The following is a 17,323-nucleotide window of genomic DNA, read 5'->3' on the forward strand; positions in this document are numbered from 1 at the left end:
TACCTATCAACCTCACAACATCTTAATCCATCCCTATGCAATCCAGTCCCAAGCCATTGCCACAGGGATGATATAGGTGTGGAAGATCCAGGTGTAAGATCTGCCCAATCCACCCAACCAGCAGTTCCTATTCCAGCCTGGTCACAGGTTTATCCTACCCCATCAGAGATCAGGCCACCTGTGAAACCAGCCATGCCATGTACCAACTCTGCTGCAATCATTTCATAGCTTTTTATATTGTTGACTACCAGTCATCTGTCCGTCAGGATGAATGCCCCCCTCCCTCCCCAAATGGTGGTGAAGAGCAAAATAGAGCACACTGTAACACTATATGCAGCTGCCCGTAATGTGCTTCATTTAATGGCTGCACTAGAACTCGAGTCATCTGGATCCTCCCCTCCACCATCAGCTTTTCTGAACTATGCAGACTGCAGTTATCCTTGCAACACATCCTCCACTCCTGAAATTATCCCAGCCTCACCTTATGGTAACATACCACTCCCACACTCTGCACCCAACAGTTTCTGCCCCCTCTGTCCAATCAACTCCTCCTAATACATGTTCCTTAACCCTCATTGTACACCACTCTTAGCCATCACACCTACCAGTCTTCTTCTCTGCTCCTCTCCTTTTTTGCTCTCTGTTCCCTTCCTCCCTCCCCACAGTCTCCCAGTTGCGTGCCTGGCACGCCATTGCCGTGTCGTGCCATTGTATAGTCCCTGCATGCTCTGCCAGACAGTGCTGGCTTCTCTCCTCTGACCCATACCCTGTTATCCTTCCCACTTCCCACCCCCACTCTGGATTGCAACTTTTGTTCAACACGACCATTGCATTCTGGCCATATTGGCTGGAGAGTGGTCATGTGTGAGTACGTTGTGCTTGCTTATGTGAATTTACTGAAGGTGGCCTTGGCCAAAAGCTGTAATGTGGAACAGTCTTTTCATTGTGCCTGTCTGCAACTCAACATGTCACTTTTATGGTAAGTAGCAATCTATCCTTTTCATTATGCTGTTGGTATTCCAGTCTGTTCTTTCCCTTTGTGTCATTTGTTCTCTAAGTGAAAAGCTAGAAAACCAACTACGAGAAAGTAATGGTAAAATTTTGCCCGTCGGTGCTCGACTTGAGTCCAATCGGTTATTGTTTGGTGGTTTTTCTGATGTGTTACAAGCACAAGTTGCTAGCATTGTTAAAGATTCAACTCCCAATGTTGGGGGGAAAGGATGAATCTTTGACAGTACTAGCTATTCATACATGTGAAATGCTGAACAACTTCTAAATGATCATTGCCCAAGTTCCCAAGATGAAAACCAACAAGAAGAGGTCATGAAAGCCTCAAAAATTTTATGTTGGAGATAACTTACTAATCTGAGAATTTTTGTAGATAATAAATATGTCAAATTATTAGAAGTGTGCTCAAAATGTGTGAAAAAGCCACTCGGAATCACTGATTTACTTTTCATAAGTCAGTTCTGTACAGAAGCACCACTAAAAACATTACATGCTAAAAATTATGAAAATGATAGTTGCTATTCTTGCTGCTTGCTATAGAGCAGAGATTCTGAGTCACAGATAGGCACAACAAGCTGCATTTGCTTGAGTGTCTGTGTGTATGTTTCCGACAAAGGCCTAGCTGGGTGAAACTTTACTTTCTGATAGTCTTTTTGTTGTGTCTATTTGTGACTCAACATTTCCATTATATGATAAGTAGCAACTGTCCCTTTCATAATATTACTACACTCCATCCTGAGTTTTCCATTGTTTAAAATTGCAATAAAAGTGAGCACTGTTTATTAATGTAAGGGGCAATGAAAAAGAAATGAACTGAAGGCATAATTACAGAAACCAGTGTCTGTATGTTAGAAGTATTGACCCTGGCTGTTGAGACACTTGTCCCACTGTGACACAAGGTGGTGAAAGGCTGTTTGTCTCATAAAATTCCCGGGTCTGCAATGTTAACCAGTTCCTCATGTACAGCTGGACGTCATCCAAGGTGAATCGTTTGCCCCTCAGAGCCTTTTCAAGGCAACAAAAATTGCCCCCTTTTGATTCATTTCCTGCAGCATTGGACAACAGTGCATGCCGAGTGTTACTTCCAAATGTTGACTACCCTTCACCAAGCGATCAAATCAAAACGACTAGGCAATCTCACCCGTGGGGTCGTTCTGCTCCACGACAATGCAAAGCCTCATGCAGCCAACACAGTCACGACACTCCTACAGAAATTCAAATGGGAGGTTCTCGGCCACCCTCCATACAGTCTGGACCTCTCTCCCTTTGGTTACGCCATTTTTGGTCCCCTTAAAAAGGCTCTGAGGGGCAAACGATTAACCTCGGACGACAACGTCCAGCTGTACATGCAGAACTGGTTAACACTGCAGCCCCGGGAATTTTATGAGACAGCCATTTACCATCTTGTGTCATGGTGGGGCAAGTGACTCAACAGCCAGGGTCAGTACTTGTAACATACAGTTACTGGTATCTGTAATTGTGCCTCTGGCTCGTTTCTTTTTGAATGCCCCTTTTACAAACACCACTGACATATGTTTTATGATTATGTGTGATATAATTATAAAAGAACCAGATTACACTGTATTGTTGACCACCACTGGAAGGTTGGCATACAAGAGCAGCGGTTGCTAATCTGCAATAATCGTTCAGTCTTGTCTGGTTCACTTCTTTATTTCCAGAGGTATGGTCTATGTATTCTACAACATGGGTAGGTCATCTAAAACTGCAACTGTTCTTTGTTATTCATAGTTTTTTTTGCTGAAGTCTTTCTGGGTGTGTAATATATTTTTTTTCCTTCTGCAATTTAGTATTGGTGCCAGGGTGGTAGCAGGACTCTTAAACAAGGACAGAAAGCTGGAGACAGAGAAATGGAGAAAACGTTGTGGGCAACAGGTGTGTATTAAATGTAGTAGCTGGTCTGGCGCCGGCCGCGGTGGTCTAGCGGTTCTGGCGCTGCAGTCCGGAACCGCGGGACTGCTACGGTCGCAGGTTCGAATCCTGCCTCGGGCATGGGTGTATGTGATGTCCTTAGGTTAGTTAGGTTTAAGTAGTTCTAAGTTCTAGGGGACTTATGACCTAAGATGTTGAGTCCCATAGTGCTCAGAGCCATTTGAACCATTTTTGAAGCTGGTCTGGCATGTGTCATATGACTAATGTAATTCCTTAAGCACCAAATGATTTAATTTCCACTAACCTAGTTTTACTTTTATTACTGTCGATCTTGTAACATTTTTTAAAGACACTGGTCAGCTGCTCTTCGATCTCCATTGCTTTCTCTGATAGAATTACAGTGTTACTGGCAAACCACAAAGCTTTAATTTTCTTCCCCTTGAATCTTAATTCTCTTTCCAGCTTTCTCCTTAGTTTCCATTACTGCTTGCTCAATATACATTCATGTACTCATTTATTTATTCCTCCATCTTTAAGCATTGCATGCAGTTGATGTCATCGTGAGTAGTGTACCTGAGATTTTATAAAATATGATTGAAATGTTAAGAAACGTGCTTACATACACTATGGTACTACGCATAATAAAAGAACATACATGATGAAACAACATAATGTGATACATAAACAGTTGTCCACATGGTTAATTGTTAAATGTCGACCTAAACATTATGAAGTTATTTCCTAAGTTTTACGTCATGAAAGAATAGAAGGCATACCCAGAAATTTCCCAATGTGGTTAATAATAAAATATGAGGTGAACTTATTTAGTTACTTGCTTATTTATTATGCACATAAGGCAAAATACCAGAGGGGACAGACAAGCGGAGAAAGAAGGTACAAACAAACACTGCTATAATTATTTAGTAAATCAGGTCTACTTTTGAAGAGTTTTCAGCTTTCCCTTTGAGCCAGTTATGGGTCTTATTTTTAAAGATATTAAGAGAGGCAGATGTGGTTGCCCAGTTAACGTGTTGAAAAGCTTTATACCTACATGCCTTGTGCTTTTTTTTTTAAATGTTGAGTTGTAGATATGTCTCACTTTAGTGCTTGACAAGTATTATGGTTATGAACAGAATGTCCAAGGGTGTAACTTTGTGTACAAAAAGGTACCTGTATATAAAAACAGATGAGACGGTCATTATTTGCAATTCTTTGAAATAAGGCCTATGTGACATGTCACTTTTGGTAAACCTGGAGATGCTCCTGATGGCTTCTGGTTCCAAATAAAAATTTTCGTGGTCCCTGGAGAATTACCTGACAAAAGACTGCCACACTGTAGATGGCAATGAAAGGAGCATAGTAAGAGCTAATCAGCAGTTTTTCAGAAAAGTGTGTTGTGTTCTTCACTGAAATGTGTGTGACATTGGTGGGCCAGACTTTTATACTAAAACAGTACATCAATTTGTATACTGAAATGAGGGTGACACAGTGTCCAGTTTCACAACAAGTGGGAGACAGGGGCTATCTGAGGCAGATGCCATGAGCAGAGATTAGTGATGATTCCAGTCAATGTATTTTAGAGCAGTTACACTCAATAACACAGCAAAGTGGTGAACTTTTATAACAACTGATCTTATTTTACAGTCTTCCCTGCCAAATGAAGTGGATGAAGTTGGCGAGCACAGGGTGCTCGGTGAAGGCATAAGCATGGAAGAGACAGAAATTCGGACACCCATCAACTATGATGACTACTTGGATCAGGTAAACTCTGTTACTTATGTTCTGCCCCAGCAGTACAAATAAGCCACTACCACATAGTACTTGAAATTGGAACTAACCATGTTGTTACAGCAGTTTAGTGAGCAGCATCTGATCTGAGCCATCAGGTTTATCTTTGTGAACATTTCCACTGTAATGTTACAGCATGTTCACAATTGTGTGATGGCTAACCTGAATGAGCATCATTTCAGACGTGAACTGTAGGAGTATTGTGTGACAGTTGTTGATCTTGCAGAAACCTTTTGAAGAATCTTGGAATTCTTGCACTAACTTCCCTTTACACTTACCCCTTAATGGGTTTTGTTGCTGGTGATTTAAAGACACAATATGAGACACACAAATAAATTTCATGTAGTCTTTGCCTACTTGCCAAGGATTGAGAAGGGAATTTCATACCCTGGTGTGGAGGTATTCAACAAGCTCTCATCTGGTATAAGCAGAAGATTAGGAATCCCTACTAGCTCAAATGAAAATTAAAAACTTATCTCATTAGCCACTTTTTTGACAAATTATCTGAAGATCTAAATTCAGAAATTGAAAAGTTAACTGCATGGCAAGTAGCAGTGTTCAGTATAAAGCTGTATGAGAAATAATACATTATACCCCACAAGCTACCTAATGGTGCGTGGCGGAGGGTGCTTCTGGTACCACTAACTGATCCTCCCTTCCCTGCTCAACTTGCACATTGCACGTAGGAAGAACGGTTGTCGGCAAGCCTCCGTATTAGCTCTGATTTCTCAGATTTTATCGGTATGGTCGTTTTGCGAGACATATCCGGGAGGAAGTAATATGTTGTCTGCCTCTTCCCAGAAAGTACTCTCTCGAAATTTCAATGCTAAGCCTCTCTGTGATGCGCAGTGCCTCTCTCGTAATGCCCATCACTGGCGTTTGTTGAACTTCTCTGTAACACTCTCGGGCCAACTAAATGATACCTTGATGAAACATGCCACTTTCCGTTGGATCTTCTCTCTCTCTTCTATCAGTCCATTCTGGTAAGGATCCCAGGTTGACGAGTAATACTCAAGAATGATTACCGTTGGTTGGACAAGTTCCTTGTAAGTTACTTCTTTTGTGGATAGCTACATTTCCTTAACATTCTTCCCATGAAATTCAGTCTGAGATCTGCTTTTCCTGCTAGTAGTTTTATGTGGTCATTCCACTTTAGGTTGCTCTATATAGTTACTCCTAGATATATTATGGTAGATACGGTTTCCAGCAATTTGTCATCAACAGTGTTGTCATACAATAGGACATTTTTTCCCTATGTGCACACAGTATGTATATTTATTTACATTCAGGGCCAACTGCCAGAGCCTGCACCACTCGTCAATCCTCTCCAGGTCTTTCTGCAAACTGGCACTGTCTTCTGGGATTGCTATTTTTTATGGACAAACTCATCATCTATGAACAATCTTAAAGAGCATCCAACACTTTCTACTAGATCCTTTATACAAACTGTAAACAGTAACGGTCCTGTCACCCTTCCTGAGGGTGTTCCATGAATTACCTTTCATCTGTTGATTTTGTACCGTTAAGAGTAGATTAGATTAGATTAATACTTGTTCCATAGATCATGAATATGACACTTCGTAATGATTTGGAATGTGTCAGGTTAATAAAAGATATCTGTACAAGATATTACATTACACAAAATATTGCATGACACTAATGTTTAAGTTGTTTTTTTCCCTTAATTTATATCTAAAAATTCAGCCAATGAGTAGAAGGAGTTGTCATCTAGAAATTCTTTTAATTTATTTTTAAATGTTAGTTGGCTATCTGTCAGGCTTTTGATGCTGTTTGGTAGGTGACCAAAGACTTTTGTGGCAGCACAATTTCCCCCTTTCTGTGCCAAAGTCAGATTTAACCCTGCATAGTGAAGATCATCCTTTCTCTTGGTGTTATAGCTATGCACACTGCTATTACTTTTGAACTGGGTTGGATTATTAACAACAAATTTCATAAGTGAATATATACATATACTGTGAGGTTACTGTGAGGATCCCTAGATCCTTAAATAGATGTCTGCAGGATGACCGTGGGTGGGCTCCAGCAATTATTCTGATTACACGTTTTTGAGCAATGAATACTTTGCTACTCAGCGATGAATTACCCCAGAATATGATGCCATACGAAAGCAGTGAATGAAAGTAGGCATAGTAAGCTAATTTACTGAGATTCTTATCACCAAAATTTGCAACAACCCTAATAGCATACGTAGCTGAACTCAGACGTTTCAGCAGACCATCAATGTGTTGCTTCCAGTTTAACCTCTCATCAGTGGACACACCTAAAATTTTTGAAAATTCTACCTTAGCTACAGACTTCTGTTCAAAGTCTATATTTATTAATGGAGCTGTGCCATTTACTGTACGGAACTGTATATACTGTGTTTTATCAAAATTTAAAGAGAGACCGTTTGCTGTGAACCACTTAATAATTTTGTGAAAAACATCATTTACAATTACATCACTTAGTTCTTGGTTTTTGGATGTTATTACTATACTTGTATCATCAGCAAAAAGAACTAACTTTGCATCTTCATCAATGTGGAATTGTAAGTCATTGTTGAGTTCTGTTTGCAAGGAAGTCTTGAATCCCACCACAAATCTTCTCCAATACTCGATAAGCTCATATTTTTTTCACTAGCCGACAGTGCCGGATGGTTCCGACGCCTTCCTGAAGTCAAGGAACATGGCATCAACCGGAATGCCATTGTCTTACAGTGCTATGGATCTCATGGAGGAACAGAGCAAGCTGAACTTTGCAAGCATGCAGAATCCATGCTGATTTTTATAGATGAAATTTTGATACTCCAAAAATGTCATAATACATGAGGGTAAAACATGTTCCATAGTTCTAGAACAGGTTCATATCAATGATATGTCTATAATTATGTGCATCTGTCCTACAAACTTTCTTGAAACTGGGAATGACTTGCACTTTTTTTCCAATCATGAGGTACCTGTAATTGCTCCAGAAATCTACAATAAACTGCTGTTAGAAGGGAAGCAAGTTCTTTCACATGCTCTCTGTAGAATTCCATAGGTATCTCATCTGGTCCTGACACCTTTCCTCTACTGAGCGAGTGATCAGTTACCTCAATATCTGCTGCTGAAACATTAACGTGGTGATTGAAAGGAGTGACTGTGTTCTTATCTCCCACAGTGAAACAATTTTGGAAGACCAACTTTAGTATTTTGGCCTTCTTTCTGTTGTCTTCCATTTTGGTGCCAGTATGGTCACTGAGTAACTGAACAGATGATTTTAAACTGCTTACAGCAGTATTCACACGATGATTGAAAGTAGGTACCATGTTATGATCTTCCATGGTGAAACAATTTCAGAAGACCAACCTCAGTATTTTGACCTTCTCTCTGTTATCTTCCATTTTGGTGCCAGTATGGTCACTGCGTAATTGAACAGATGATTTCAAACTGATTTCTGATTTCACTTAAGGCCAAAACCTCTTAGGATTTTTACTCAGGTCAGCTGACAAAATTTTACTTTTGAAGTCACTGAATGCTTCTCTTATTGCTCTCCTTATGCTCATTTTCACTTTTTTCAGCTTTAATTTGTGAGCTAGGTTTTGACTTGTCTTAAATATGTGCTGAAGCTCTCTTTGTTTACATAGCAGTTTTCTAAGATGGCTATTAAACCATGGTGGGCTTATAGAAGCTACACATAGGAATCGGTATTTACAGATCGAAGAGATATATTTTCTTTGAAAACTACCATTGTAATCAAGTAAATGTGTAGCCACTAATAGCTGATCAACAGCAGCTTTTTAATAGAACTGAGGGTGCAGCATCTTTTCCCAAAGCAGAGGATTACTGAATGACATGGCACTAAGCAGTATAGTATACAGATTAAGTTCCTGTGGTGTCTGTAGGTTTTCCTTCTTGATGGGATATGTGGAACTTGATAAATAATGAATTGTGTTTTATGATTAAGGGTAGTGCTGTAGAGGCACAAAGAATATCAAAGCAGTTTTTTTGTGACAATGCTTAAGTCCAGACAGAAAGTTATGATAAAGATAAGCATTTCAAAAATAGATGTAGGCTGACTGATGATCATTAGGGCATTAACTGACTTCCGAGTGTAGAAGCCTGCCTGTACAATGTGATTCAGAGTTGTCATTATACACTTATAGTTGTTGTAGAGGGGACTCAGATTTGGTAATAAACCCATTTCCAGAAGAGTGTCATTTGGAAGATATATGACTTTGAAAGAATGTCAAAAGATATGCTGTACATGCATCAACAAATACATACCAGCATGAGCTACAACATATGCTTGAAGTGGTGACCACAGGTTTTGCTGTACAAAGTGTACCTGTGAACAATGTTCACAACACACAGTCCAAAAGTCCTGAAGTTCCCTGAATGGCCTCTGCTGCAGGCAAGAAGATCATCCTGTGACTCCACAGGAGTCTTTTAAACAATAGTCTTCTTGTAGCCCTTCAGGTAAAACTCCAGAGGTGCTGAACAGGGCAATCATGATTACCAACAAATTGGACCATCATGATGTATCGACATGTCTCTGAAAGTTTGGTGAAGGTGCTGATGGACATTGCATGAAAAGTGGACTGGTACACCATTGTGCTGGAATACCATCTGATATCATCTGATGGATATGCAATGCCACACCAGCATGTCTTGCATGAAGACCAAGTAGCTGTGACCCACTAAATAGGGTGGCTGAATACATGGGCCAGTTATACAAACATGGATAATCCCAGCCCACACATCAATACCAAAACTATGTTGAAATCTATGGGCATGTGCAGCATGAAGGTTTTCCTCATGCCAAATGTGGTTGTTATGACAGTTAAGCAGACTTTCGTTTGTGAAATGTGTTTCATCTGTGAAAAGAATGATTTAAGAAAAGTAGAGAATGTCACAACAATGTAGGAACTGTGCACAGTAATCTGCACAAGGCGGCGTCTGAATGTTGTCATAATCCATGGAAATGGCCAGTAGGAATAGTGTTCAGCTACAACAGCTTTGTCTCACTGTAGAAGGTAGGTGTGTGCGGCGAGACTGGAGGTGTGGAGTATTTGTAATATTTTGGAAGATGACCGGCAACTTGTAAGTAGCCATAAAAAAAATTATGACCGAGTTAAAAACCTAAGTAATGCTGTTTTTTAAGTCATTTTCTTGAAAAGAAACACGCCTGATTACACTATATTTTTTCCTATGCCTGAGAGATTGGGGGGAGAGAGGGCACAGCTTGCCATCATCCACAGGCTTGGGTACCCTTGCATTAGCATTTGATACATCTACATCTCTACCCTACTAATGACTGTGAGGCACATGGCAGAGTGAAAAGTTTACATCGTGCCAGTTATTAGAGGTTCTTCCCATTCCATTTGGGTATGGAGTGCAAGAATAATGATTACTTAAACACCTCTGTGCACACTGTGATTAGTATAATATCACCTTTGTGATCCCTATGGGAGCAACATGCAGTGTGAGTCAAAAATGACTTTAAAAATGTGGAATGATATAGAAATCCATTGAGATAACTTATAGAATTGGTAGATGCGTCATTTTGTAACAAACAACCTAAAGTTCTTTTTTATGTAGTGCATCAGTACCCAATCCTGCCACCAGGAGCGCCAGCACAGTCAAAATGGGTGCTTTCGCTGACATGGAGTGTGCTTGCTGTGTGTTTTGGTTTCATGAAACCATCTCTGCAGCAACTGTTCGGCATAAATTCCACACCAGAACCTCCAAGCATGCCTACAATGTACTCTTGGTAAAAAACTTTGTTGAGACATGTTCATTGCAGCATGATAAATCACCAGGTCACCCACATTTTGAGATTATGTCGAACAGGTTAGGGAGAACTTTGTCTGCAATCCACAAAAATCAAGCATTTCACAAAAGACTGTTTGGTGAAAGCTGAGTAGATGCTTACACAGAAACCATATGGAGTCACAATGGCAAAATACATTAGTGATGCAGGTAAGGTTGCTCATGGGGAATTCTATGCAGAAATTTTTCATCGCATAGAGGATGACGAGACATGAACACAATAATCTTCAGTGATGAGTCAACATTTCATGTTAGTGGCACTGTGAAAACCCATGACTGCAGAATATGAGACAACAAAAATCCACATGCAGACATGGAAAACATTCATGACAGCCCCAACATTAATGTGTTTTGTTTTGTTAGCAAATTGAAGGTGTGTTCCCTTTTTTCTTCATAGAGAAAATTGTCACTGGTATTGTGTACCTGGATATGCTTGAAAACTTTTGAATTCCAAAGATTGATAGGTCAATGAAGGGGACTGAGATGGGATGGTTTACTACCAACAAGATGGTGCACCACCTCATTCCCTCACAGAAGTTAAAAGTTTCCTTGATAATGACTTCCCAAGTGATGGATAGGGCATGGAGAGCCAATTGCATGGCCACCTCACTCTTCAGATTTGACACCATTGGATTTCTTTCTTTGGGGTTTTATTAGAGATCATCTGCAAGTTCTCCACTGCTAAACAACATAGCCAACCTGAAAAATCGAATGTACACTACCGTTGCACAAGTTATTCCCACTTTTCTGTAACAAGTGTGGGAAGAAATTGATTACTGGTGGGGTGTTTGCCACATTACAAATGGTAGTCACATCAAACCAGAATACCACTTGACACCTTTATGCGAAACTTCAGATTGTTTGCTATAAAACGACACATCTACCAATTCTGTAAGTCATCTCAGTAAATTTCTGTATCATTCTGAAACTGTAAAGTCATTTTTGACTCACCCTGTATAGGGAGTTCAAATAAAGTCCTAGATTCATCACTTAAATTTGGTAGTTGACACTTGTGAGTAGACTTTTATTGAGTAGTTCATGTCTGTTTTCTAGTGTGTGTGAGTTCAGATTGTTCAGCATCTCCATGATGCTGAAGTTCATCATGGGTCAAGCAAACGTGTGACAATTTCTGCTACCCTTCTTTGCTATGTTCAATATCCCCCATTATTCTGACTGCACTTCTCTAGCATTCTATCAATGAAGTGAAGTCTGACACCTGTGTTACCTTTTGACTGAGCCTGTAGTTTAATTTCGTATCCTTACAAACTGTTACACCCAGGCCGATTTCAGCTGTGACTCATTGGTCTTGTAGTCATACAATACTACTTTTTTTCATTTTATGATTTGCATAGTTTTTCATTTTTGAACATTTAAAGTAATTTGTCAGTCTTTGCACTCCTTTGAAATTTTATCAAGATCTGACTAAATATTTCTGCTGCTTTTTTCAGACAGTATGCCATTTTAGATAAATGCATCATCTGCATAAGGTCTGAGAATGTTATTAATATCATTTGCCAGGTCATTAATATACAACGTAAATATGTCTCATCCTCCCTAGCAATAAATCCCCAACACAGTCACAAATTTTACTTTATACCCTGTACGATCATACTTTTGATAACAATTATAGATGTGATAATGAGTCAGAAGCTTTTTACAAGCATCTACCTGAGTGCCTTGATCCATTGTTTTCAGAATGTCATGTGAGAAGTGTGAGTTGGCTTTCACTGGTCAATGTTTTCAGAACCCATACTGGTTGGTATAGAGGAGGCCAAGCTCTTTGCAACACCTCACTGGTGTCAGAGCTCAGAATATGTTCTAAGATTCTACAACAAATGGATGTTAAGGATATTGGATGGTAATTTTGTGGATTACTTATGCTACCATTCTTATTGATGGATGTGTCCTGGGCTTTCTTCCAACTACTGGTCATAGTTTTTTGTTCGAGGGATTTACCATTTATTGTAGTTAAGAGAGGTGCTGACTCAGACAGTCTCGTACTCAAACATTATATCTGATTTTCTCCATATAAGTGCAGATTTTTCTAGATTCCTGGATGTCATTGAAGTAGATCACAGTACCGAGACAATTTGCCATCTTGGCCAACAGATGAAAGGCCACCTTAACCTTGTATGGATTCTGGCATTTAATGTTTCCCACACAGAAGACTAGCTATAGACTTCTCAGTACTTCTTTCTTTTTGTGTCGCTAGTCTGATGTTCTCGGCTCAGAGAGTTTCCGTAATATGATCTACCAGGTGTGACCAAAATGTTGTATACTCATTAGCTGCTTTTATGTCATCTCATTGTCTTTGTAGAGCTGTACCGTGGAAAGCAAGGAGAGGATGTCGGTTGGTGGCCGGTATCCTTGTTCTATAACACAAACTGCACGCCATTAATAACTGGGTTCCTTACTCATAAACAAAGAGCTACTGAACTTAAGTTTCCATGTGCTGTGGTACAATCTCTCTTCTGCATAGTCCATGTAGTCTCAATGTAGTCTCAATGCTGTTGAAGCAGAAGTCCAGTATGTTCACTATGAGGTTGCTATGTGCTGCCTGTCTCTGTACTAGAGGCTAAGTCTGCGATTAAGTCTTGGTGACGCGCTGGAAGTCCATGGCATATGGAGTTGAACTAACTGACATAACAGGCGAACTAACTGACTGAACTGGCCCTCCGGTCTGTGGTGGCGATCCTAAATACTAGCGGCTGAAAGGGCACTAGCGGTGTGTTTCCAGTGAGGCTTTTCATTGGCCTCTATCAATACTCTTGTAACCTCTACGCAACAAGGCGTGGTGGTGCCAGAATAGGCCAGCACAAAAAGGTAAGGGAATTTTTTAATTTTGTGGGCTTTATACATCCAATTTTCAAAAACATTTTTTATCTTGTTGATAAACATGGTCCTGATGTATTTTTGCATTTTCAACTGTTTTGAATATTTAATTTAGTGTTGTCTGTAAAAAAAAAAAAATATACATGTTTTCGAGTACTCAGTGAATTTCTACTTTCAAAAGCATGGATCAAAGAATTTGCATTAAATTTTGCTCGAAAAGTGGAATAGTATAGCCCCCACTTATAATGTTGACTGCAGCTTTTGGTGAATCTACTGTGAGTAAACCAAGAGTTTATGGGTGGTAGAAACATTTCAAAGGTGGTCAAAAGATGTTGAAGACGATGACCACCCTTGATGCCCAATTACTGGTGACACTGTGAAGAAGTAAAGAAAATCATTCAGGAAAATTGCCAGATCACCATTAGAAAGGTCGTTGATGCTGTTGGCATAGCCTATGGCTTATGCCAAGCAATTTTTTCAGATGTTTGATGTACCAGCAGATTTTGTTGCAAAATTGTTGAATTTCAACCAAAAACTATGTCGCATAGAAATTGCTCAGAAATTGCTGAGTGAAGTTTGCAATGATCCAGAACTTCTAAAGAATGTTGTAAGAGGTGATGAAACATCAGTTTATGAGTATGACATTGAAACAGGGGCCCAGTTGTCCCAGTGGAAACTGCCTGAAGACCTAAGACTGAAAAAACTTCAACAAGCTCAATCACATGTGGAGGTTCTTCTTACTGTTTTCTTAAATTACAATGGGATATTGCATCATGAGTTCCTACCTTATGGGCTTATGGTCAATAAGGAATACTACCTAGGAGTTACGTGCTGTTTGTGTGAAGCAATCCAAAGAAAATGACCGGAATTGTGGTAGAGCACTTGTGGAAACTGCATCATGATAATGTTCTTGATCACACCTCAATGCTTGTGATGTTTTGGGAAAAATTTGACAGACATGACCCCTTGAAACTTCTCTCCATTCCCAAGGCTGACGTGAACCAGTAAAGGATATTATTTTGCCACCACTGATGAGATAAAAGCAGAATCACTGTAGGAGCTGACACCATGATGGAAAGTGAGTTCCAGAAGTACTTCCAAGGTTGGAAAAAATGCTTGCACAAGTGTATTATATCTGAAGGGGATTACTTTAAAGGGGACAAAGGTGATGTTGATGAATAAATAAAGATTCCTTAAGAAAAACAAAAATTCTCATTACTTTTTGATCACACCTCACGAGTATTGTTTATCCTGAATATAATCTCATGGCGTACCAGCTGTTTTTAGAGATGGTCAGCATCATACTCTACACAGGACCTGTGAAGCAAAGCAGAGCAAAGCAAGCAAGAGAATGGTGCAGCTGGATGCCTGCAAACGATAAATCTGTCTGGGTGGCCTTATGGTACACAGCATGTGCTGGAGACCTGTCTTTCTTCTATCAAGCTAGTATGTCCAAAAACATTTCACATATATTCCCATAAATGGATTTGAGATGAGCCAATAACTCCATCAGTTTTCTTCAACATGGAAACACAATATTAATGGATCATCATTGTATCTTCAGAACTCTGTCACTCTAAAACTGCAGTATTAAGCATTTCCTCTACAAAATCTTTCACAAAGGAATCTCCCATAGGGTGTGAAAATGTACTATTCTTGACAGCACTGCCAATCTGTTCAAAAGACAGGCAATCAAATACAATCTAAGTGCAGATAGAACACGCTAAACTTGCTGGAGTCCAGTGACAAAGAATCAGCTATAGGTACTTTTGTAAACAATGAAATGGTATCAAAGCTAACAAATATATAAGAACTTACAACACTCTAATGAAATCTGCTGTTTTATGCATGATGTTCAGATTTTTCCACAAAAGTGCTCAACAATTTTGCTAAATATTTGGCCACCCAGTAAATAGGTGTAGATGTGTTGGTCTGAAAGGCAAAGCTTTTAGAACCAGCTACAAACAAACTTCTGATTTTCCTATTCATGTGGGTGGAACTGTTGTACCTTTCTTCATGACAATTTTGTTCACTTAATTTGGCTTTCAAATCCTTTATCTCTTATATTTGTTTCTTCCCATTTGCCTCAATCCAACAAAGCTATTGCATGATATTGTGCATCGTTGGAAGGCTGTATAATCTGAGAGACACAGAGGCAGCTTTGCTTTGATTATGGGTCATGGAACCTTTGTTGATCTTCCATGAATCATCAAGCTGTTTCTTACATGGTGACCATCATGAATTGGATGTTTTCAAATAGGTGCTATGCACCACTTGTGTAGTTAGGGTGGAGGAGCTGTCACCTTGCTACATAATGCCATTTCAGTAGAGATGAAGCAGTGAATGGTAAAGCACTGTTTCTTTGCATGTGACACAAGTGTTCTTATTGGTATATCTGTTTGGTATGTCTGTCATGGCAGATCAGTGGCTTCTTCATGTCATTTCAGCCTTGAGTGCCAACATACTGACATCAGCATCTGTAAAATTGTCAGTTGGAGAACAACAGGAATTATAGTAAAGAGGAAGCCATGTGGTCCAACTGAGACCATAACAAAATCCATATTCTGTTCAACCACATAAAAAAAATTTACTATACCCATGTGTAATGTCGACAATCTGTAAAATGCATATATTTGCCAGACAATTTTTGTGTCACATTTTGTAGAAACTCATTTTGTATAACTTAATTCATAATTGTTAATTCCTGCAGCCATATCATCTGGTATGAAATACCTCATGATTGGTGGCAAACATGTTAATAATTTTGAACACCCATGATTATCTGTACCTTCTCCTGGTTCCCAGCTGTTACCGTAGTGAAGGATTTTTTTAAATCACTGAACAACTAGAAATTCCTAGTAAACAGAAAAAAGCATCCCACTCTTAATGGAGAGAAATCTTCAGACATAAAAGAACTTTGGGAATACCCAAAGGAGTGATACAGAACCATTATTTTTCATTATATAAACCACAAAAAGGGCAATGTCTGAACTTCTGTGAGATTTTTTTCAGATAGTGTTCCTCTTTTGTAGAGAAGTGGCAGCACTAGAAAACTGTAGTGAAATGCATGAAGGCCTCTTGAGGATTGACAGTTGACCCTCTACATAAAAAAATGACATACTGCATGTAAGTAGATGGAGAGATCTATTATTGTGTGATTATAGATTTGTAGACAAATTATTGGAAGCATTTACTGCTGTTAAATACCTGGGGATAAGCAAATAGACTGATTTAAGGTGGAACGACCACATAAAACTACTTGCAGGTAAGGCAGATGCCAGACTGAGATTCATTGAAAGAATCCTTATAAAGTGTAGTCCATCCATGGAGGAGGTAGGTTACAGACCCATGATTTGACCAATACTTAAATAATGCTCATCAGTCTGCAACACTTACCATACAGGATTGATAACCGAAATAGAAAAATTTCCAAAGAAGACCATCTCGTTTCATCACAGATTCATTTAGCAACTGCAAACATCAGGAAGATGCTCGGCCAACTCCAGTGGCACACACTGCAAGAGAGTTGTTGCAAATGATGGTGTGGTTTACTGTTAAAATTCCTTTAGTGTACAGTCCTAGATGAGTCAGCCATTATGTGGTTTGTATAAAAAGTATCAGAAAAGTTTCAGAAAAATTAATTTCTTTGAGATATTGCTGCAATGCCTCAAAATTCTTCAGAGCCCTCGAGTGTTGACACCCTTTCGACAGTAACTTTCCCACGAATCAAAGGCTTCCTGTTTGGCAGATATTGGTAGGTCCTTAAGAGAACATGTGTGAGCTTCTTTGATGGCACTGAGGGTCCCATGGTGGATTTCACTTTTGGGAATAAGAAATAGTCTGCTCGAGCTAAGCTGGGACTGTAATGGGGTTGGGGAATCTTCCTGATGCCATTTATCATCAGGTAGTTGGTGACCGTGGAGCAGGTGTAGCTGGGTGCGTTGTAGTGATGCGATTTACAGTTTCCTTCAGTGGCTTGCCTGGTGGCTGGCTGG

At 39.5% G+C, this 17,323-nt stretch overlaps 1 protein-coding gene across 1 annotated transcript in view; it reads left to right on the forward strand.

Annotated features, from left to right (window-relative positions):
• The window catches only part of LOC126210023 (serine/arginine repetitive matrix protein 1-like), a 264,901-nt gene that overhangs the window by 163,021 nt on the left and 84,557 nt on the right, over nucleotides 1-17,323 (forward strand). The window contains exons 10-11 of the mRNA XM_049939127.1: nucleotides 2,817-2,901; nucleotides 4,543-4,659. Coding sequence (XP_049795084.1) covers nucleotides 2,817-2,901; nucleotides 4,543-4,659 — 202 coding nt within the window. The remainder of the gene's footprint in view (nucleotides 1-2,816; nucleotides 2,902-4,542; nucleotides 4,660-17,323) is intronic.

Source organism: Schistocerca nitens, chromosome 10 (assembly GCF_023898315.1).
Source record: "Schistocerca nitens isolate TAMUIC-IGC-003100 chromosome 10, iqSchNite1.1, whole genome shotgun sequence".
In the NCBI taxonomy this organism is placed as follows: Eukaryota; Metazoa; Arthropoda; class Insecta; order Orthoptera; family Acrididae; genus Schistocerca; species Schistocerca nitens.